The following is a 24,596-nucleotide window of genomic DNA, read 5'->3' as shown; positions in this document are numbered from 1 at the left end:
GGAGGTTTGAAATATTTTAAATAAACTCCTGCAAAATGCAGTGATTGTTTAGATCATTAACTGTTTTGCATTTCAATTAATTGAATCGGACAGGTGCAAAAACCGAACCTGATTCTGAGTAGATCATACCTTTTAAATAATGAGTTTTATACACATGTACACCTGTAAGAGAAACGGATGGTGCCGTCCAGGTGAATGTGAACTAAACCATATTGCAATCTACACAACACCTCCAATTCAAGTCTTTTTAATTCAAGTGGTAGTCTGTCAACACACCGGCCTATCCCAGGTCAGGTACTCACAGCTGGTTGATCTTGTTTTGCGAAATCACGGCGTTTTCAGAGAAGTAGGGCATCATCTTCGCCCCGCAACAGGCGCACACGGAGCCGGCCACAGACCTCACTCCAGCGGGCAGAGCACCAAGGGTCATCGGGGCGACACCCGGGGCGGAGAGCCAGCGGGACCGAGGCACCGTCTCACCACCCGACCCGACCGCCGCCGGCTTCCTCAGACCGCACCGGCCGCAGCAGCCGCCCCCTTCACCATCCTCAGACCTCGCCCGGGGCAGAACCAGCACAATCCTGGGACCAACCCCACGCTTCCACGGGTCGGGAGAGAGAGAGAGAGAGAGCGGGGCTTGTTCAATCAAAGCCGGGAAGATCCAGTCACAAGACCCGTATTCCTCAGTTTCCTCTTCCCTCGGATCTCCAGCGGCAGATTTCCAAAGCACTCTAGGAAATGACTCGATCTGCGGCGACTTCAGAACAAAGGCTGCGGATGAGTCACAAAGAAACTCCTCCAAGTTCCAGATACACTGTAGCGCTTACCGGGAGCCCCGCAGCCCGGGCTGGAGTCGCGGTGGCGGGGTAGCGCTTTCTAAAGTGAGCGGTGTCAAGAAAAAGGTGCCGGTACGCGGACGTTGCTAAACTTAGGTCCGCCAGAGAGACTTTAAAGACCTCCTCCGACCGGCTACACAGAAGCAATGGAGGCGGGACTTCAGCGCACATGTGCTCCGGGCCGGATCCCCAGCCGAGGGGGGGGAGGGACATGCAACTCTGCGTCTCAAATGAAATGACAGCCACTGCACAGCACTGGGAAACAAAGCCAAGTCATTCTAGTCATTCAGACAGAAGTGAAGAAATAAACAACCTGGCCAGTCATCAGAAAAGTGCTGCTTCCCCCTCTCAGTTTCCCTCTGATTTCAACTGACTGAAACAAGAGCGCAGGCCCTGCAGGGTTGATACCAAACACACCTGTACTCTTTGTGGGTCGAGGCTATTTCAATTGTATTACAGATCAACAGAAGTGCTTCAAATGAATGAACTATTCTTTCATGTGATCCCTGGGCATCGCTGTGGGAAATCAGGTCACCGGTCTGAAACGTGCAGATCGGCAAACACTTACACCCCCTTCTGCTGGAAAACAAAACCAAATGGTACATATTTTGAAAGCCACGTTTACTGTTCTGTTGTTGATTTTAATTATTACTCTGGGAGATGTATGTGACACTCCCCTACTTTTTCCATTACAGGTGTTAGAACTGCCTACAGGAACACAGTAAATACGTGTTTTAAAGCTCAGTGCAGTACTATGTCTTCATCACACTAGGAGAAAAACACATTTTAAGTGGAGAGAACCATTCTAGAACTGTTTTGTGAAGTCCTGGCAGAATATTGCACCAAAGTGGGCACTAGACACACAGAGGCAAGTTCTTTAAACTAAGCCTGCTTCCAAGTCCCCTTTAAACTAATTTTTGTGCATTTGTTTCCAATGCCAAGCTCTGAATTGTGTTATGACAACAAAAAGGGCTTTTCATCCTTTCAAACTGACAGTGAATTATCGTTAACCTTTGAAATGTAATTGGTGTAATTGTTATTTGGGGGCCATAGAGCACTTGCTCTGCTTGTCGGTCAGCTGTTGTGCCCGGGGACAGGGTGTAGGCCTGCCGCGCGGACGGCCAACAACAGCACAGGGAAGGGACAAGTCACGGCAATTAAGGATCCTTATTTAAACTCCAAAGACAAAGGCAGAGAATAATGTGAATGCAAGTGAACAAACCGTGCCGTTCATCTTCGGCGCGAAGGACGGTGATATATCTGATGACGTGCGAATGCCAATAAGAGAGAGGCCAGAGAGAGGCTCCAACACAATTTGACAAGTCACTCTCATTGTTCTGTTTTAAGTGTCAGGTGTTTTAGAAGAATGTGCTATGTGTATTTATTAAGACAGATCTCTTTGTATACTGGCGTCAAATTTTGCCTCTTCCTTGCCTTTGTCAATGTTGTGCTCATTCAAATCCTGCCGAGTGTTTCAGTGTGACACGTGATGTTCTCACAAACAGCGTTGCATCGAAAGCAGTACAGCGTTAGAACAAGTCAACTTTAAACTCACAGTCAAGGACATACATTAAGATATATTTAGAGAGAGAGCTAGAGGACCCAACAGGATGTCCAGAAGTCATTTGCAGAGTCTCAACCTTCCCCCTTCCACGTTGTACCCTGACACAATTCCCTGCCCTGACATCATGTGGAGCAGTACCCCTTAACACTAAACAAGGCAAGAACATCTGGGTACAGTGCTGCACAATGTTAAACAGTGCACCACATTTTACATTGTCCTCTGTGCGTTTGTGTACATAACTCCATGCACTATAAACATTTCAAAGCAGCACAGAACAATACAGAGCACAATGGTTGTACAGTGCACCTCAATGCAGGATTACGGTTGCCCAGCCCTGCATTGAGATGGTGATAACATGGTGGCTCCTGAATGCGGGGACAGGGCTGAGTCGAGGCACCCTTGACAGCTGTCCTGCCCTGAGCGATGACCTACCTCTTCTGGCTTCCATTCAACCCAAACTGGCCACACAGGTTAAATCATACCCTTGACTTGACCTGTATTGGGACAGATTTATCCTCTTATTAAACTGGTTGGTGTGCAGGACTAGCAGCAGCCCTGTACCAAGTGTAGGGTGTAGAGGACTGCGTTAATGACCAGGTGTATGGAGTGGACGCGATCAGGGCCAGGCAGAAACACAGGCTCATTACAGAAGTGTTTGAATGAATGCCTTTTCCACCTGCGGCTGGAATCCATTAGCCCGTCACCTATTAAGAGACGCTCCGGCAGCTGGAGGGCAGACACCATTTCATTAGAGAGAGAGTTTTCTTGGTTCGTTAAGTGTCTTTGGAACCCTACACTTAAAGGGCAGTTATTCATTATTAGAGAATATTGTACATTAAGTCAGTCGCTGGTGTGTTGATTCTTGCTAATGACTCTGCTTGAGGTTTCTGACTGTCAACCCTGTTTGTCACACGTGCCTGGCGAATGTTATCACAACGCAATTCCTTTTTCCATTGAAGTCCAAGTGATAAGCAGACAAAGTAAACTCCAACTTTTTGTTTTTTTCCCCCCTCTCTTTTTTGTTTTTTGCTTTTAATCTGCTCTTAAAAACACAGGGCTATCTATTGTCAGGGAAACGGAACTGTCTTTCGCTGATTAAAAAAGGGGGAAAAAGATTAAAAAGGAGGTCCATTGTTTACAGGCACATCAGCCTCGGAGATAATTAGAGGCCCCCAAATCTCATTTGTGTTACAGATAATCAATCAACACAGGGAGTCAATAAACAGACTGGGGATTCTCATTCAATTGTGGTGACCAGCAAGAGATATGCTCCCCATTCCTCCATGTATTTCAGTTATGGCAGACACTGATAAAATAACAGACCAACTTTATAAACTGTGCGTTTGCCCCACTGGCGAGGAGGCGGGACCAGACACCGTCTTTAATCCCAGGGACCCAATCACACAGCACTACATACAACACTGCAATCTGCAAAACCTTTTGGGCTTTAAAAATGGCTCAGAGAAAATTAGCAACACCAAAAGCATCATCTTGATTTTCTTACAGGACCAACGGCGAAAAAAGCTTCTCCTCCCAATCGAGTGACAGACTGATTGATTGATTGATTGATTGATTGGATGTTCAGAATGATCAATCTTGCTCCAATTCCCTTCGTACCAGTGGCATAACGCCAAATGTCTGCATAACCCGAGGTGATTTACTAAGAGGCACTGTGATTGCTGTCTAGTCCAGAGGAAATGTCACAGTGAAATGACGGAAGAAGTGTTTTTTTTTTCGTGGAACTGATTCTGTAATTAGATTGTGCCGTTTTTTATTTTTCTCTTTTCAATTTCCCGGTATAATTGCATTACTATTGTTAAACAGGACGAAGAGGTGCAAGTCTTACGTCTGAAATGCACCAGAACAGAATTGCAGAAATTGACCGATTGCGTAAGAACGCGCCACTTCCCTTTTGGTGTCAAATTGCCTTGATTTGTGTTTGCACGAACCGATCCAGACGATTCTATCAACTCTCAGCGACTAAAGTCTCTCAACACATCTTCGGGTGGAAGTAGTAGGAGGCTGGGAGATTTAACCAGTTCAAAAGATCAAAGGGGTCCCAGAAAATGTAACTCTTTCATTGAAATGGATTAGATTACTAGACCACAATAATTAAATTTCACTCCTCAATTGTGCTGCAGACCTTCACTGTACACTGACTGACTGGTATAGTCCAACCAAACTCCAATCCAGAAGCACAACATATCTTCAAGTCCTGAGAATTTGGGATTGTGAGTATCTTCTGGACTGTGTTCCAGTCTATCCCCTTGGTTACTTCACTGGAATAAACTCCCCAGAGATGTGGTTGAAGCTGAAAATTTGGGAAAATTTAAAAACAGACTGGATAGGATCCTTGGATCACTTAGTTATTAATGGACACCAAACGAGCACGATGGGTCGAATGGCCTCCTTTCGTTTGTAAACATTCTTATGGTCTGACACTTTCAACATCAACTAGGGCATTTACAAACCTGTGCTTGAAATCTCTGGCCAAAAATGCGGTTCAGTCAATAGGGTTATTGATTAAGGCAACCCAAAGTCAATGCCCCTCAAAGGCATTCTACATGTGTCTGAGCTTTCGCCCCCCCGACGCCAATCTGAACCCGTGCTGCTGAGCTAGGATGAAAAGCCGCTTAGGACTGGTTTGGACACGCCTTGGAATCCAGTATCAATGCTGTACAGCCAAGGCAGGTGTGTGTAATTGTGTGTAATCACAGCCCCCACCTCGATTCCCCGCATCGACCGAAAAGAGCCCATCTGTGGTTTCCCCCACAGATGTACAGAACAGTCTGTCCAGGTTAGGACATCAGTGATGGCTGTAAAGCACTTTCCTTTTGTTGACACACTTCCTACCTTTCTCGACACGCTTACGTAACAATGTGTACCCATGAATATGCATCACAATTAATAAATAAGTCAAACTAAAACAACACCCAGGGCCACAATTCTCATCTCACACAGTACGGCCGCTGGCTTCAGAAATGTATGTTTTGTGCTTTTATGTTTGTTGTCGTTTGTTGACGCTTATTTTTAGTTCCTGTTTTGCAACTTGGCTGCCTGTTGCGACAACCCGAAAGGTTCAAGGAGCCAGTCGTGCCTCCCCGGCCCCCCTCAGTTACCCCTCGGAGCCCTGGGCCCAGCTGTTCCCTGCTCTGCGAATGCACCATAACAAGACAGAGAAGGTCCCAATGTGACCGCAAGCAGCAGACGAATCTTGTGACAAACTGACAGTCGATCGCTGCACGACAGAGACTCTGGACAGGCACACAAACACCGGGGGGGTGGGGTAGATTGGCAGGAGTCACTGTCTCTTCAAATCACTTTGGGAGAGAGGGAGCGAAGGGCAGTGTGGTCCAGTGGGAGACTTCGAGAGAGTGAGGGGTGATGGTTGAGGCTCTGGTAGGAGAGGTAGGGATAGAGGGAGGGAGGGAGAGATAGTGATTCAATTGATGGAGTGGGACAGAGAGAGGGAGGAAAGGAGGGAGATGAGAGACTGGAAGGGAGGGAGACAGCAAGACTACGACATGCAAGATACAGACGGAAAGACACAAACCCAAGACCACAAACAAAAGCCAGGTCTTCGGTCATGGGAGGGGCATGGACACGAGGGAATACAGCGAGTCTCAAAAAGAGAAGTGGGTTAGGGATCTCTGAGGCTTACCCGAGCGAACAACTTGGCTTAACGTCAGTCAATAAATAAACAAATATAGAAGAACGCATGTCGTGGATGGCTCTCGTTGGCATCACACGGAACTGTACAAACGCTGAGATCAAAATCGACAAGATGCAAAACAAAATGCGAGCAAGCAGGGAAAAACAGAAAAGTCAAAGTGGAAAAACTGTGATAATAATAATAATAATAATAATAATAATAATAATAATAATGTTTCCAAATGTGTATTTAGAATTCCCGATGTCTTCCATTAGGATTCTTATCGATTGTAGTTCTACTTCAGTGTCCTTGCTGTTGCCGTTAACAGGAGTTAACTGGACCAATGCGCAGACTTGTACTTTTTTTTTTTTTTCCTTCCTACATTTGTGTTGCCAGAAGCCAGTCAACATGGATAAAGGTGTCAGCCAGCTAACACAATAAAGTCCAGTCCCAGCTGGAGAGAGGCACACAGATGTTTCAGGGCGCCGATGTAAGAGTCCGTTTCAGTGTTGCTCTTTGATTCGGAGAGTTAAGCACAGTGTGAAGGTGGAAGGGAAGCTTCTGAGGGGATCACTTGACAAACATTACAGAGAAATATATACAGATGGGGCGGGAAAGGAGACAAGAAGAGAGGAAGAGAAGGGGAGGGAGGGAATGGAGGATATGCAGGAAATGAGTAAGGGAGAGAATGGTACAGAGAGGGAAGAACGGAACGGGGAGAGAAAATAAAGGGAGGGAGAAAGCGACTCTTCCTTGCTTATTGATGCTTACTGTTCAGAGCCGGATATATATATAAGTTTGGGAAAAGCAGTTTTTCGAATACCTAGTAGAGTATTAGTGGCCGTGTAAATGTAGCGAGCGAGAGGAAGGGGCGCAGTGGGGCTCACAGCCGGCAGTGATCTGTCTGCTGTGTAAACCACTTACATAATGTGCTAAAAACCTCACATGCTGTACAAGGCACGTTTCATTATTTCCACATGTTACCGTCAAGAGCCCACAAAAAACAGAGAGAGGGAGAGAGAGGGGAGAAGGGAAGCAAGGGGGGGTGGGAGTGAATGACTAAGAGGACAGAGAGAAAGTCTGAGAGGAAAAGAGTGAGAAGGAGAGGGACAGAGCTGCACCTAGGGATGATGGAGGGACACAGGGAGAGAGAGGGGATGTGACGGGGGGAGGAAGGAAGCACAAGAGATGAGGAGAAAGAGATAGAGCGAGGCTGGAAGAAAGAACAGGGGAGGTTGGGGGAGAAAGGGAGGGAGAAGGCAGGGGCAGGCCGAGGCAGTGGGTCAGAAAGACATAGAAAGAAAGGAGTGTGGGATAGAAAGAGGAAGTGTGAAAGAGAGACAATGAGAGATTGAAAACATAGGAGGTCTACAGGTCACAGGGAAATGACATCACCGCCACAGAATGTCCTGATGAAACCCATATGTGCTGTACCTCCCACTGGTGCCAGCAACACTCCACACACACTGTAACACACTGCATACATACTGCATACTGCACACACACACTGTACCACACTGCATACTGCACACACACACTGTACCACACTGCACACATACTGCATACTGCACACACACTGCATACACACTGTACCACACTGCATACATGCTGCACACACACTGCATACACCCTGTAACACATTGCATACATACTGCACACTGCACACACACTGTTTACATACTGTCATTGTAACATAGTGCACACTGCCACTGTAACACATTGCATCAGTAACACTGCGCACACACTCATTGTACCACACTGCGCACACTGCAACTTACACACACACTGTCACTGTAACACACTGCGCTCACACACACACACACACAGTCAATGTAACACACCGCACTATGCTACACCATCACAACAACACACGCACACACACAAGCTCTGGTGTTCAGGGTGTCAGTGTGTTGGTACATGCTCAATGCCAGGCAGCCAGGGCAGTATGTGGAAATGAATTGTGGTCAGCAGTGACGCAAGCAACCCTGCCAGCATGCAAACCAGCCCAGCGCTGTGGTCAGGGCTTACGTCACACACACCCACTTTATGACAAGTGCACAGTAGAGCCCAGCATGACAGGACATTTCAGCCCAGCCCAGCAGTACCAGTACAGCATAATACAGCACAGCATGGCAATATAATCCAGTGGAGTACAGCCCAGTCTGCAGCAGGAACGGGCCTCACAGTGGCACAAAGCACAGCCACAGAGTGCGAACCCATTATCTGGGAGGAGAGGAGACAGACAGACTGGGCGGCGTGCCACGGGGCGAGCAGACAAAGATCCCCAAGCACACATCTCAGAGTTTTTAATTAGCAGTGCAGACAATGACTGCAAAGAGGGTTCTTTCTGCAGGAAATACAGGTTTCTTGTGTGTGTGCGTCAGTGTGTGTGTGTGTGTGTGTGTGTGAGAGTGAGAGTGGAGGCATGCAAGTGAGTAGAAACATTTGTGTGCATTTGTTTTTGTGTGTGAGTGTCTGTGTGAATGGAAGCGTGCCTCTGACAGTGTGTGAGAGTGTGTGAGTGTGTGCCCAGCTCCCTAAATGACAGTTATTGAGGTGAGCTAATACAGAGCGGGCTATTACAGGGTGCTGTAGTCAGGACTGCTGTCAGTTGTGCTCACAGCGTGCTACAGTGATTCGCAGCCCTTCCACATGATTTCCCGTGCTCCGATGCATTTTCAGCATGATCAAATAAGCCCCGGCATGCTTTCCTACCCTAGACTACAATAACGGGGAGATAATGCCGTGGGAAGCTTTCAGACGGGTGCAGTCTGACCTTATTAACCCCCACGGGCCCCACAGGCAAGCCAAGCCCACATCCAGGGATTTTCCCAGTACACTCGCCCGGATTCAGGCGGGGCAGGGTGGGCTCTGGCTGCCAGGAAGTCCCCAGGCCTCTGCACTGGCCCTGGGCACAGTGAGTCAGAGAAAGAGAGAGAGAGAGGGAGAAGGACAAAGGAGCTGGAGAGAGAGAGAGAGGGTGGCAAAGAGAGGGTGAAGGTGTCTCAAGGCACCTTACAAAAAAAAAACACAAGAAATAACACCAGACAACAACAAAAGCTTAAAAAAAAAGCCTGATCAAACAAATAACTATTTAAAGGATTTGTAAAAGGACCCTTGGAAGTGATAAAAGTATGAATAAGTGTTTTACCAATGGTTCAAATGTTCCTTCCACCACTGACAGTGTAGTCAGACCGAGATAGAAAAACAGCTATTGCGAGACACTTCGAAATGGGTCTAGCCCTCCCCCTGGTAGCATATGAGGGTACTGCACCCTGCAAGGACAGTTCAATTTGAAGTCACTGAGTTCACTGAAACACACACAGTTCATTGAAAGCACCCCCCACTTCGACAGTCTGATTAGCCCCACACTGAGGTGCAGACGGGAAGTGACACTCAGGTGACCAGGAATAGGGAACTGAGCTCGAGACACAGGAACTACCTCCAGTTTCAGAGACAATGGCCCAGCTCCAAAGCAGAGTCAACACTGTCTGTAATTAAACCGACGGACACAGCAACAGTCACCTCAGAGACAGACACACACACATCCCAGTACTACAGCACTCAACAACGCAGAGATGTCAAGGATCTGACATTCACACAACCCTCTGGGAACAGCGCTTTCCTGGATCTACAGCAGCACAAATCTATTCTAGACAGAGCAGAGGGAGCTACTATTTTCTTGTGCCAGTTGAAATTGTGTTAGTAACTCAATTTGGATTTGGTATAGCGCCATTCACAACAAGTTGTCACAGAGCGCATTCACAGTTTTAAGATTGGTGTCATGTATCGTGGGCGTTTTCCTCATTCCATTAAAAACAAATTGTAACTAGCATCACTACTAGCATCAAAATCCACTGGTCACATTGCCTTACCTTCTGGGTTGCGAGCGTCGCTCCTCTTCTCCACTATCAGCCTCCTGCAGAAAAACACAGACAGCTGTCAGTCACACAATAACAACAACAACAACAACAACAACAAAAGCACGCCTATATAAATGATTGAGAGTCGGTTCAGTAATAAAAGTCCATGCGGGTTGCAGTACAGCAGGGAGCCGCCAGGAGGCAGCTGGAGCACGGTTTCCCCGAGTTGCCGCAGATCGTGAATGTTGTTTTGTTTCCCTGTTTTAATGAATGGGCTGGTGAACTGAGCGTCACCCACGGAGGGGCAGGACAATGGATACTAGATTATTTTATACGGCGACCTGGGGATCTGCGTGGGCACACAGAGAAGGGATCCAGTGCATTAATGACCCTGCCAGCATCTCTCTCATCGTCTCAATTCATCAATGTCCATCTCTCCCTCCCTTTTTCATTCATTCTATCAATCTGCCTTTCATTCTTCCTCTCCCTATATTTCTCTCTGCATCCCTGCCTGTTGCCTCTCCCCCTCTCCCGCTCCAGATCTCTCCAGCTCTAATGACAAACTCCACACTTGCTATGAGTCGACACTCCCTGTTGTAAAAACAGCTGTTCACTACAGAAACACGCACAGTGCAGGCATACATACACAAACACACAGTCCCTCACACACACACACACACACAAACACACAGTCCCTCACACACACACACACACACACAAACACACAGTCCCTCACACACACACACACACACACACACACACACACACACAGTCCCTCACACACACACACACACACACACACACACACAGTCCCTCACACACACACACACACACACAAACACACAGTCCCTCACACACACACACACACAGTCCCTCACACACACACACACACAGTCTCTCACACACACACACACACACACAGTCCCTCACACACACACACACACACACACACAGTCCCTCACACACACACACACACAGTCTCTCACACACACACACACACACAGTCCCTCACACACACACACACACACAGTCCCTCACAAACACACACACACAGTCCCTCACACACACACACACAGTCCCTCACACACACACACACACACACACACACAGTCCCTCACAAACACACACACACAGTCCCTCACACACACACACACAGTCCCTCACACACACACACACACAGTCCCTCACACACACACACACACACAGTCCCTCACACACACACACACACAGTCTCTCACACACACACACACACACACAGTCCCTCACACACACACACACACACAGTCCCTCACACACACACACACACAGTCCCTCACAAACACACACACACAGTCCCTCACACACACACACACAGTCCCTCACACACACACACACACACACAGTCCCTCACAAACACACACACACAGTCCCTCACACACACACACACACAGTCTCTCACACACACACACACACACAGTCCCTCACACACACACACACAGTCCCTCACACACACACACACACAGTCCCTCACAAACACACACACACAGTCCCTCACACACACACACACAGTCCCTCACACACACACACACACACACAGTCCCTCACAAACACACACACACAGTCCCTCACACACACACACACACAGTCCCTCACACACACACACACACACAGTCCCTCACACACACACACACACAGTCCCTCACACACACACACACAGTCCCTCACACACACACACACACAGTCCCTCATACACACACACACAGTCCCTCACACACACACACACACAGTCCCTCATACACACACACACACACACAGTCCCTCACACACACACACACACACACACACACAGTCCCTCACACACACACACACACACACAGTCCCTCACACACACAAACACACAGTCCCTCACACACACACACACACACAGTCCCTCACACACACACACACACACACAGTCCCTCACACACACACACACACACACAGTCCCTCACACACACACACACACAGTCCCTCACACACACACACACACACACACAGTCCCTCACACACACACACAGTCCCTCACACACACACACACACAGTCCCTCACACACACAAACACACAGTCCCTCACACACACACACACACACACACACACACACACACACACACACACACACACAGTCCCTCACACACACACAGTCCCTCACACACACACACACACACAGTCCCTCACACACACACACACACACACACAGTCCCTCACACACACACAGTCCCTCACACACACACACACACACAGTCCCTCACACACGCACACACACACACAGTCCCTCACACACGCACACACACACAGTCCCTCACACACACACACACACACACACACAGTCCCTCACACACACACAGTCCCTCACACACACACACACACACAGTCCCTCACACACGCACACACACACACAGTCCCTCACACACACACACACACACACACACACACACACACACACACAGTCCCTCACACACACAAACACACAGTCCCTCACACACACAAACACACAGTCCCTCACACACACACAAACACAGTCCCTCACACACACACACACACACACACACACACACACACACAGTCCCTCACACACACACACACACAGTCCCTCACACACACAAACACACAGTCCCTCACACACACACAAACACAGTCCCTCACACACACACACACACACACACACACACACACAGTCCCTCACACACACACACACACACGTACACACACAGTGGCTGGCAGACTCGGGCAGTTTTAATCCCCTGCTGCAGCTCCCAGATAATCCCTCAATCAGAGCACTTTCTCTGCAAGGATAAAGGCCTCAATCCCCCAGCTGTGACCACCTGAAGAACAGAGCCACTGAACACACTGACACGGAGCCCGAGCCACTGAACACACTGACACGGAGCCCGAGCCACTGAACACACTGACACGGAGCCCGAGCCACTGAACACACTGACACGGAGCCCGAGCCAGTGAACACACTGACACGGAGCCCGAGCCACTGAACACACTGACACGGAGCCCGAGCCACTGAACACACTGACACGGAGCCCGAGCCAGTGAACACACTGACACGGAGCCCGAGCCACTGAACACACGGAGCCCGAGCCACTGAACACACTGACACGGAGCCCGAGCCACTGAACACACTGACACGGAGCCCGAGCCACTGAACACATGGAGCCCGAGCCACTGAACACACTGACACGGAGCCCGAGCCACTGAACACACTGACACGGAGCCCGAGCCACTGAACACACTGACACGGAGCCCGAGCCACTGAACACACTGACACTGAGCCCGAGCCACTGAACACACTGACACGGAGCCCGAGCCACTGAACACACTGACACTGAGCCACTGAACACACTGACAATGAGCCCAAGCCACTGAACACACTGACACTGAACTTCTGAATACACTGAGACTGAACAAACGAACGCAGTAAAGGGGCTACAGAATGACCACGGTCAGTAACAGGCCTCACTGTGTAGGTTGTTTTGGGTCCAGCACATGAACACAGCCAGACTCACGGACTGAAACCAACGCTGCCCGGCCCGAGAGGCAGACCCACTCCCAGCAGGTTTTTTTAGGCACCTCTCAATTAGCATCCAATTAGGACACTGGGATAAACAGGGTGATCTGACTTCTTATAATAACAGCTTCAATTAAGTAATTAGGTCCCTGAGGTAGAAGGAAGACCAGAAACCCCTTTGGCCCACAGGAACTGGAACTGCCCAGCCCTGCAGTACAATAGACAAAACACACACACACACGCACACAAAACAGCAAGCAGACACACTGCAGTGGGAGACACATATGAACACACACATGCATGCCTGTCTGACCAGGCAGATCTGTCCCTGCTGTAGCATGTTCAATGTACCAGCCTGTTTCCATAGCAGCCATCACAGCACAGCATGGGAGAGGTGGTGTTGGTGGTGGGGCAGTAAGGGGGGTTATGCTCTAGCCAATCACAGTAGAAGACACAGCCCGTTGCCAGGCAGAGCCGGTGTCTCCATGTTGCAGAGAGGGGAAGAGAGTCAACATCTGTCGAAGCTTCGGCAACAGGGATGTCAATTCGTCATGCCAATCGAGATTGTGGGATTTCGAGTTTGAGTTTGAATATGAGAGGGAGAGGGAGAGAGAGCAGGGGGTTAAACAGACCTCTGCCCGGTGTTTTCTGTTGTGTAGCTGACAGAGGAGTGCTCAGTTACACCCATTGAAATCACATCTGCAGCAGGAATCTCTTCATCCATACACCACCAGCCATTAATAAAAGCATGACTCATCACCGATCTCTCAGCGGATCACAGGGGAAATTGTTAGGAGCTCCTTGTCAGAGTTCAGAATGGCCATTTAGGTCTTTATTTCTCAATTTGATTGTCTTTTAATCCATTTTATCTGGCCACAGGGAGGAGGGCTAGCATGAAGAGATCAGCCGACTTCTACCTGCCCATCTACTGTCTGGCATTGGCAATAGGATCCCCCCCACCACACATTTTGTTGGCCAATTTGGGCTTATGGAAAATATAAAGCTCTCCCCTTTCTACCCTATAAGTAAAAGGTATATGTGTTCTGTAACCGTTAACCTGCGCTAGCTCACGTATCCAGGGTCTCTATGGCTCTCAACGGGAGCGGCTTGGGCACATCTGCAGAAACGTCTACGCCGACACACGGCTCCTCCCGGGCGGCAGGCTGGTGGATTTCAGCGTTGTTTGCATAGCCAAGAGTGGAGAGTCCTGCCATGGACCGGCAGACTGGGGCTCTGATGCGGTTTGTTTTGAAGTCATGGCTGAAAACACACTTTCCCCACTTTGTCTTTGAACTCTTGACTTTTCTTAATTTTGTTGTTTTGTTCCTGTTGCTCACGTGTTTTGCATCTTGATGATTTTATCTCCGCTTTTGTACAGCGCCGTGTGACGCAAATGAAAGCCATTCTATCAATAAAATGTATCAGTTAGTAGCAGTAGTATTAGGTAATAATTAAGAGAGATTGGATCTGTACATATTTTTCTCATATGTGTCCCCCAGAATTCAACACAGTTTATTTTATAGAAGAGCAGAACTGACCATTACAAAAAACATTCAGGGCTAGTCCACATCAAAACATTGACCTAACAACTCCTGACACCCTTAAGAGTGGCAAAGTAAATAGGGAGAGACCAGTAAAGATGACAACTTTCATTTGAATAATATTCTCTAGGTATTATTATTATTATTATATGAAGAGAAAAATCAATACATACTACCAGTGCTCACCTATGGCTCTGAAACCTGGTCACTAAACACAAACATGTTACCAAAACTGGACGACACAGAGAAGCATGGAAAGATGTATGCCTAGAATAACAAGAAGAGTTTGAAAAATAACCGAATGGATCCCTGACCAATCAAAAATATGTGAAATCATTGAGAGAGAAAATGTTAAAATGGCAGCGGGCCGGGCACACTGCAAGAAGAACCGATTGAAGATGGACAAAGGAAGCTTTTGAATAGATCCCAAGAGATGAAAAAATACCTACTGGATGAACACAGAAAAGATGGGAAGATTAAATAATAAGCTTTGCAGGAAAAAGAAGCTATAGTTCATTTAGCTTTCTTGTGGAGGCCTTCAGCCAGCAGTGGATCGATATAGGCTGATATATATATATATATATATATATATATATATATATACTGTATATTTGTATTCATTAAACTGTGCCCTTAATCTGCCACCCACTGGTGATGGGGACGCTTGATTTGAATCTTTCTGTTCCGCACTGTGTTAGTATAAGGGAGCAATTATTATCTGACCTTTCAGTGGAGATGGAATACACCTCTTTCAGATCATCAATGGTGTGTTGATAAGTGTTGAATACTTTGCCCTACTATGCAGCTAATGTGTTCTAAATATTCGGTTTGTAAGACTGCAGAGCCTTAGCAAAATCTAAGCACCTGAAGTGGTTTGACGATTTATTTATTTTTAAATCACCCCGTAGAGAAGTCATGACAGTAGAGGTAGTGTTTTTAATAATGTATTCATTTTCCGGCTTTGGACCTGTATGCGTGGTTTAAATTTGTATTCAAATGTGAACCACGACATTTCAATCTGTAACCAGACATTACCAGTTTAAATAAGTCAGGACAAGCACCTCTACTGTCTTGAATGGTTCAGCAGCATGTGGACAAGGCCAACGTCAGCCAGGTTTACTGCAGGGGGCAGGGGAGCAGTTCTGTACACACACTGGATGCACAATCACCGATCCCCACAGGGTCTCCAGTGGGTTGCCAGGTGGTCTCCCAGGCTGAAGCCATGACAGAGGCCACACAGCCCTGCAGACACGGCTGGACTGAAATCAAGGGGTTACTGGCCACCAGCCGAGAAAGCCTGAGCAGTTTCTACTTGTGTGTAATGGTTGTGCTGCTGTGAAGTTGTGTGCTCAGGGGGAAATGCTCAGTTTTTATACAGCTGCAGGCACCTCACAAGACCCCTCACATGGTGCCTCATGCTGGGGTCACATTGCACTGGTTTGTACAGTCTGAAATAGCTCTCTCCTTCTCAGCAGAACGGTACACTCCCTGTACACCTCTTCACTGCCCAGATCCCGGACATCTCCAAGCTACCAGCGGACACACAGATAGTGGGCAGTTTAATACCCAGGCCTAAATCGATTGGCATTGCCTTTTAAATCCACCACAGGGTTTTGAATCCTTTGTATTCAAGTCTCGGCTTAAGAGATTTCTGATTTTGGAAAAAGTACCTCCAGATCAATTATTATTATTTATTTATAGATTGATGTTTTTATTTCTCTTAGCAAATGCTCTTACCCAGGCAATCGGCAGTTGTCCTAAAAAGGTTCAGATTTCAAGAAAGCACTTCAATGTACATTTTTAATCCTAACTGGAGTAAAATATCCTGCCTAAAGGCACTTTATAAAGCTGTATAACTCCCTCGTTATACCGCTGATTCAGATATATTGTGATTGTGGGGGTTGGCTCCCTTTTTTATACTCAAGATGTATGCCAATGAATATAATTAACCTATTTTTGTTGTAATATACAGTCCATGGGCTACTGCTACTTGTAGTGTAGGAGGCCTGTGCAATGTGTTACTTTTAAGTTTGCCCTACTTTACTACAGTGATAACACGTTCTTATCTGTAAAGCAATAGTGCATAATTTAAAACACACAGTACAGTATTAGTTACACTGTGCACTGTTAGCCTCCTAATTCCTGCAAAAAATCTGAAATTGATTGTACAGTATTTGTGTCTTGTTATATTGCGGCCGAGTTGTTTTTTTATTGGACACCAACACCTGCAATACATCGAGGTGTTGTTGGTGTAGGTATGGTTCAGTATAGGACAGTACAGCACAGTATTGTACTTGTTTGTATCTTAACTTACCAGACATCTCTTGTTTCTCAGGAATTGTATTTGACTCGATTTAATGACAAAAACGCGTAAATATAATCTGATCTAATGAAGTACCTGTATTTGGCGTGTGTAGTAACTGAACAAGAAGTGAAATCTCAAGGCCTTGTATTAATGTAGATGGCACATGTTTATTAATGATCTATTAATAATCGTTATTCTTCTCTTCACACAAACGCTCACTGTATGTGTCTATGCACAGTACTCTGAACAGCAAAACCCACATTGCTGCTGCAGCTTCTGCTACATTGACCAATCCACCTTTCAAAGATGGTCTGCAGACCCGTGATTGGCCGAGTCCAGGAATACGGACACGCGATTGGCCGAGTCCATCTTTCCGATGATAGACTGCGGACCCGTGATTGGCTGAGTCCATCGATCAACGATGGAATGGGACACGTCATTGGTTGAGGATGGAATACTGCGCGCTGACTTGACAGTTATGTGGATGAATATGCCCGCACACACAGAGCTCTCGCCTGGCCAGACAGAGGTGGCGGGATCGAGACCGGGATTTTTCTCCCGATTTTTGTTTTCTCGATTTTGTCATTAAAATTAACAAATTAACAAAATGTGAAGTTATTATTTATGGAGGACAATCCAATCCAACATATATATATATATATATATATATATATATATACACACACACACTCACCTAAAGGATTATTAGGAACACCATACTAATACTGTGTTTGACCCCCTTTCGCCTTCAGAACTGCCTTAATTCTACGTGGCATTGATTCAACAAGGTGCTGAAAGCATTCTTTAGAAATGTTGGCCCATATTGATAGGATAGCATCTTGCAGTTGATGGAGATTTGTGGGATGCACATCCAGGGCACGAAGCTCCCGTTCCACCACATCCCAAAGATGCTCTATTGGGTTGAGATCTGGTGACTGTGGGGGCCAGTTTAGTACAGTGAACTCATTGTCATGTTCAAGAAACCAATTTGAAATGATTCGACCTTTGTGACATGGTGCATTATCCTGCTGGAAGTAGCCATCAGAGGATGGGTACATGGTGGTCATAAAGGGATGGACATGGTCAGAAACAATGCTCAGGTAGGCCGTGGCATTTAAACGATGCCCAATTGGCACTAAGGGGCCTAAAGTGTGCCAAGAAAACATCCCCCACACCATTACACCACCACCACCAGCCTGCACAGTGGTAACAAGGCATGATGGATCCATGTTTTCTTTCTGTTTACGCCAAATTCTGACTCTACCATCTGAATGTCTCAACAGAAATCGAGACTCATCAGACCAGGCAACATTGTTCCAGTCTTCAACTGTCCAATTTTGGTGAGCTTGTGCAAATTGTAGCCTCTTTTTCCTATTTGTAGTGGAGATGAGTGGTACCCGGTGGGGTCTTCTGCTGTTGTAGCCCATCCGCCTCAAGGTTGTACGTGTTGTGGCTTCACAAATGCTTTGCTGCATACCTCGGTTGTAACGAGTGGTTATTTCAGTCAAAGTTGCTCTTCTATCAGCTTGAATCAGTCGGCCCATTCTCCTCTGACCTCTAGCATCAACAAGGCATTTTCGCCCACAGGACTGCCGCATACTGGATGTTTTTCCCTTTTCACACCATTCTTTGTAAACCCTAGAAATGGTTGTGCGTGAAAATCCCAGTAACTGAGCAGATTGTGAAATACTCAGACCGGCCCGTCTGGCACCAACAACCATGCCACGCTCAAAATGGCTTAAATCACCTTTCTTTCCCATTCAGACATTCAGTTTGGAGTTCAGGAGATTGTCTTGACCAGGACCACACCCCTAAATGCATTGAAGCAACTGCCATGTGATTGGTTGGTTAGATAATTGCATTAATGAGAAATTGAACAGGTGTTCCTAATAATCCTTTAGGTGAGTGCAACTGCAAGATGCTATCCTATCAATATGGGCCAACATTTCTAAAGAATGCTTTCAGCACCTTGTTGAATCAATGCCACGTAGAATTAAGGCAGTTCTGAAGGCGAAAGGGGGTCAAACACAGTATTAGTATGGTGTTCCTAATAATCCTTTAGGTGAGTGTATATATATATATATATATATATATAGAGAGAGAGAGAGAGAGAGAGAGAGAGAATAATACATAAATAATTAAATGCATACATGTTGAAATAAATAAATACATGGACAATGATTTATTTATGCATTTACATCAACATTTATTTATTCGTGTATTTACTTAAACGTTTGTTAATGCATTTATTTCAGCATTACTGATTTCGCTGTGTTATTTGCATGATGCATTGTGGACCGCTGAAGACCGGATCTGACGGTTCTTGTGGACTGAAATTGCCCGGGTAAACGTAACCTACTGTTCCTTAGTTTTGTATCGTATGAAAATCGGTCACAGACAAGTGGCCCGCATTGAGGCACTGAGGCATGGGATGCGACGCGGATAACTCAACCCCAGCCACCCACGCAAAGCAGCCGTCCGCAGGGTCAGTGCCGCTCCGGCCCGCCGGCTCTCCGTGAGGAATCTCCAACCGGAGCATGATGCTGCATTTGCCAGGGAAATGAGCTCCAAATGAGGGCTGCTGTGTTTTCTGCAAAGGGGGAGGCGTGTGTAATAGTTTTGCAATTGCTTTATTTATTTTATTCTACTGATGCAAAAGTGATTGTTTTCGCTCTCTGTTGAGGAAGACGTCTGGCTTAACGTGGCTATTGTGGGATGTCTGACATGCATGTCCTTTATGTCAGTGGAAAACCCTCTCTCTCTCATACACACACACACACAGTGCAGTTTACACAAAGGATGTTTTATAATGGGAAAAATCATTAACTATGATATATGACACTGTAGTGTTTATGCCCTGCTGTGGCTCTACAGAAACGCTCCGGCCCCTGGTCCCAGAGAGCCCCTAGTCTTCAGGTTTTATGCAGGTCTTTAATCACTGGGGAGATGTCCTGTTAATCTCGACTAATTGAGCCAATGACGATACAATCAAGTCCTGGAGAAAGTGAATTCCCTGAAGCTCAGACTGCTGATGGCTGTTTAATACCGTGGCACTCGACACTACTGCTGATCAGACCGTGTGGCACTATAAACATAATACATAAATGCATACATACATGAATGCACACCCGTGAGAAAAGCATGCACACGGGCTCTTTCGCAACACTTGTTATATGTTTCGTGAGAAAATCGAAACCACAAAGCCTGGACGCTACAAAACCAGAGAAAAACGAGAAGAGAGACAGCAGTGAGTGTGAAAGAGACCCGGGGCGGGGAGAGAAGAAGAAACCACGTCCTTGCACTGAAGTGCACATCGTGACACGCAGTAACCGCGGCTTCACCCGGCTGCTCGCTGCGGAACAAAGGCGGCTCGGAGGGGACGGACACCGGGAAGGGGGCGCCTTGTCTGCCGCGTTGTTCTCACTCCAGCCCCGGGCGTGCGGGCTACACACGGGACACTCCCGACACGACAAGCCCGCATTGTGGAGGCTGTCCACCGAGAGTTGTGTGTCACTGAGCGGCTTTAGAGGCACGGAGAGGCAGGTGCGGTCCCACCGTGACAGACACAGGCCCGAGCACGGCAACCAGGAAGCCAGAGCGGCCCCCGGCACAGCACAGCCCTGCCAAATAGTGCGCCCAGGCTTCAGCCACTGCACTGTGTAATAATGTGTAATAATGTGCAAAGTGGACCGCATGGGACTACACTGCCATTCCCACCCACACCCCAGCTGGAAGGGCTTTAGTTTTATGTTGTGAACACACAAACTTTTGCTAGCTTGACTCAATTGTGCAATGCATGCCTTGAACGCCACTGTAGTATTGCACGTTGTATTGCTCTATATTTTGTCAGTCGCCCCGGACAAGTGCATCTGCTAAGACATAAATAATAATACAAATAATAAAGAGAAAGTTTGCATCAGTGTCTCTGCCCAGACCGACGAGCCCCACAGCCCGGCTCACCCAGGCAGGAAGCCGCTTTACACAACAGAGACAATGCAGCTCGTCACCTGCACTTCCAGGACCGGCAAGTTGTGAAAAAGCAAATGTGATAAACGGGACTGGACTCTCGCCTGGCTTTTCAAAAGCTACGTGTGTTAAGGCTTTGGGTGTTAAAATGTACATAACTGAAATAATACTTAAAGTACTAAAAAGCAAAGCGGTTAAATACGTCAATGCAAAAACAAAAACACTTCCTGCACTGGGGACTGCGTGTGCTTTGTATGTGCTGTATGGTAGTATGTATGCATTTTGTAAAGCCACACATCATATTGTTTTTATTAATATGTGGTTGCAATTATTATCATCATCATTATTATTATTATTATTATTATTACTACTACAAGTTAGCCTGTTGTGTTTTTGTTCTACACTCGTATGATACAGGTCGCGTCCCTGTAGCGCAGCGCTGCACAATCCCGCTGATCCCATTGGTGGAGCTGCGGCCTCCGCGTCCTCGCAGCTCCTGCCCGCCGCGCATCGCAGCCCCTGATTGGTGGACGGCGGTCGAGCGCTAGATCTGCGCAGACGATTGGCTGCCGTGCTGCGCAGGCGCCCGGGGGAGCAGACCGGCCGCTCGCAGCTGCACCGTCTCGCAGGCGGACTCACTTCGGACGGGGTGAGACGCCTGGGCTGTTCCTCGTTGCCCTACGCTTATACCGACACGAGTGCCAAACACACGCCCTGCCCGCAGCGCCGGGTCTGTTCAATGCACGGACAAAACGAGCACACTTTCCAATCGCCGAGCTAAACAAACCGGTTTTGACCAGGGGGTGCAGAAGCGTGGGGACCTCATTGTAGTTTCCAGCTAAAAGCAGCAGGGTCCGTCCCTGAGCCCCCACACACGACGAGGACGACCCTGCTCTAAGTGCACCGGAGCAGTATTTCAGCGGCGATGCTCACTCACCCGCCTGCTACACAATGCAGCCGGCTCGGGAGGCAGACCGCGGGGTCTCTCACAGGGCCACTCAGCATATGGGTGTCATCTTAATCCACTGTCACTCCGTGAGCCGCCAACAAGGCATCGACAATCAATGATCGCCGAAGCCCATCGATCCAAGACGTTAATGGGCGGTCGTGGGTGGGGGGTGTACATGCATCATGCATTATCATTCATACACTGATCACACAATCTAATACACAACGCTGACGAGATGCTGCCAAGTGAGAGACGATCTATAATAATGCTGATGATAATAACAGTAACAACAATAATAACAGCACATTTCTAATATGACTAACGAGTCTCAATATTCGCTAACGCATGCGCATCACGCCCGAGCCGGGACACTATCTGGCAGTCCCCACAGACACAAAACCACGGAAAATCCACCCAAAAACACAACCAGGCGGAAGAGCGGCCAGACTCACCGACACGCAGGGGCTGGAGGTGTTGCTGGGGGTGGGGGACCTCTGCACAGTGACCAGCGCCATTTAGGAGGCGGCGGGCTCCGGCAGCGACATGATTTGGGGGAGATTCCCTGCGCTGCTCCGCTATCTCTCTGGCGGCTGCTGCAGAGCCTGCACCGCGCATGCGCTCTCCCCGGAGCTGTCAAACCGACGTTAACTGTTACTGCGCCGGAACACTTCCACACCCTTTTTTCCCGACATTTATGGGTCTAATATATTGCTAGGAATGTATTTCAATATGTAAAATAAACCTACTACGCACACACATACATATCACCCCTACATCCAGTGCATTGCTTTGAACTCTTCACCTTATTCAGTTTTGTACTCATCAAAACACAGTAAATATATAGCTACATAAATTATATTCTACAAGCATTATAATTATTATATTTTCCTCTTTCTGACTTCTTATGATTATGATTATGGTGATTTGGCCAACAATTAACTAAGAATCTGAAAGAAAAAATGTTGTCCATTACATCTAGAGACCCGCACTTTTTGGGGGTATAAAATATAAATACAAAGTTAAAGGTTTTGCTGCAGTTTTTTCAACTTCACCTGCTAATTTCAAAACAAAGGTCAATCTAACACTAAGAACCGGTTAAGAACAGTTAGCAGGAAACTGTAATACTTTTTGTGAAATGCGAAGTGAAAATAATCATGGTTTCTTTTCTGTGAGTTCAATGGGGGAATGTGTGAAACTCGCCGTGGTTAGTTCTGTGCACTTGTCTGATATTGTGTGTCTTTCTGTTTGTGTGTTGATGTATGTCTTTGTGCACACGTGTGCCAGTCTGGCCTAATGTATGTTCCTGTGTGTCTGTTTACACTGTATGCATGTGTGTCTGTATACTATGTAGGTTTGTGTGTATGTGTGTGTGTGTGTGCATGCTCTGCAAGACAAGAAGTAGTATTTCCTTTTTGTGTTTGCTACAGGAAACCCACTTTCTTTTAGAGCGAAGCTGTGACTGATCCCAGACACCCACACAAACACACGTGCACAAATCACACGCAATGTGAGATCAAACTAACAAAACAAAACATGTCATTCTGAACTGAATAAGGGTGCAGACAGGGATTAGTATACAAATGATTCCTCGTTCACTTTTTCTTTTCCTTAGATGGCAAGTAACCCTGTGTCGGCCTGCCCTTACAGAGTAACGATAATCTGTCTGCCTGATCATTTTGTCTGAGAATTGCTACAGGGCTAACAGCTCCCTACCCCTTCAGCCCAGTAAAGTGGAGTCTGTCTCTGTACCTCCTCAGAGTCTCTGATATCAACCTAAGTGCAGTTAAGTGTCTCTGGCCCCCAGTCAAAAAATTTGGAGCTGAGTAAAAATAATAAATTAAGAAAAATGGAAACAGCTGGTAGCCTGATTTCTGGAACCTTTTCAATAATGTGTGGAAATGTTATTATTATTATTATTATTATTATTATTATTATTATTATTATTATTATTATTATTATTACAAATGTGATAGCTAGGTTGTCTACTATAGTATGTCACACATTTGTGTTCTTCCTAAGGCAGTCTCACACCACTCAAATGATTGCCTGCTTATTGTTGTTGATGTTATTATTATTATTATCTATCCAAGGTGACTCAATTTAAAAATGATCTATACAAATGTACACACTGTAGCACAAAGGTTACCTGATTCTAGAGCACTTGAAGGAAACAAAGATACAATACAACACAATGCAATGAGCTCTGCAGATCCAGGGGCCAAATAAAGTACTTGATACAACAGATATGGCAAGGGTGGTGCTTGTGATCTGATCCTGCCATGGAATAAGTGTAACACGTGTTCTTTCTTTATTATTCATATACATTTGGCTACTGTTAAAGCCAACAGATGCACATTCTTTTTCCTCTTCCTCCTCCTCGCCCC

General features: G+C 46.9%; 1 protein-coding gene across 3 annotated transcripts in view; it reads right to left on the bottom strand.

Moving 5' to 3' along the window:
- Positions 1-22,825, bottom strand: part of ssh2a (slingshot protein phosphatase 2a) — a 44,266-nt gene extending 21,441 nt beyond the window's left edge. The window contains exons 1-2 of one of the 3 annotated variants that reach the window (XM_066696252.1): positions 22,665-22,825; positions 9,928-9,971 (exon numbers count right to left, since the gene is read on the bottom strand). In XM_066696252.1, coding sequence (XP_066552349.1) covers positions 9,928-9,971; positions 22,665-22,727 — 107 coding nt within the window. In that variant the 5' untranslated portion in view covers positions 22,728-22,825. Of the gene's footprint in view, positions 1-302; positions 1,351-9,927; positions 9,972-22,664 lie in introns of those variants that run through there. The other 2 variants (XM_066696250.1, XM_066696251.1) reach the window with 2 other exon arrangements.
- Positions 22,826-24,596: the final 1,771 nt, after the last annotated feature.

This window comes from Amia ocellicauda, chromosome 22, assembly GCF_036373705.1.
Source record: "Amia ocellicauda isolate fAmiCal2 chromosome 22, fAmiCal2.hap1, whole genome shotgun sequence".
NCBI classification, from domain to species: Eukaryota; Metazoa; Chordata; class Actinopteri; order Amiiformes; family Amiidae; genus Amia; species Amia ocellicauda.
This window is presented reverse-complemented; position numbering and strand designations above follow the sequence as displayed.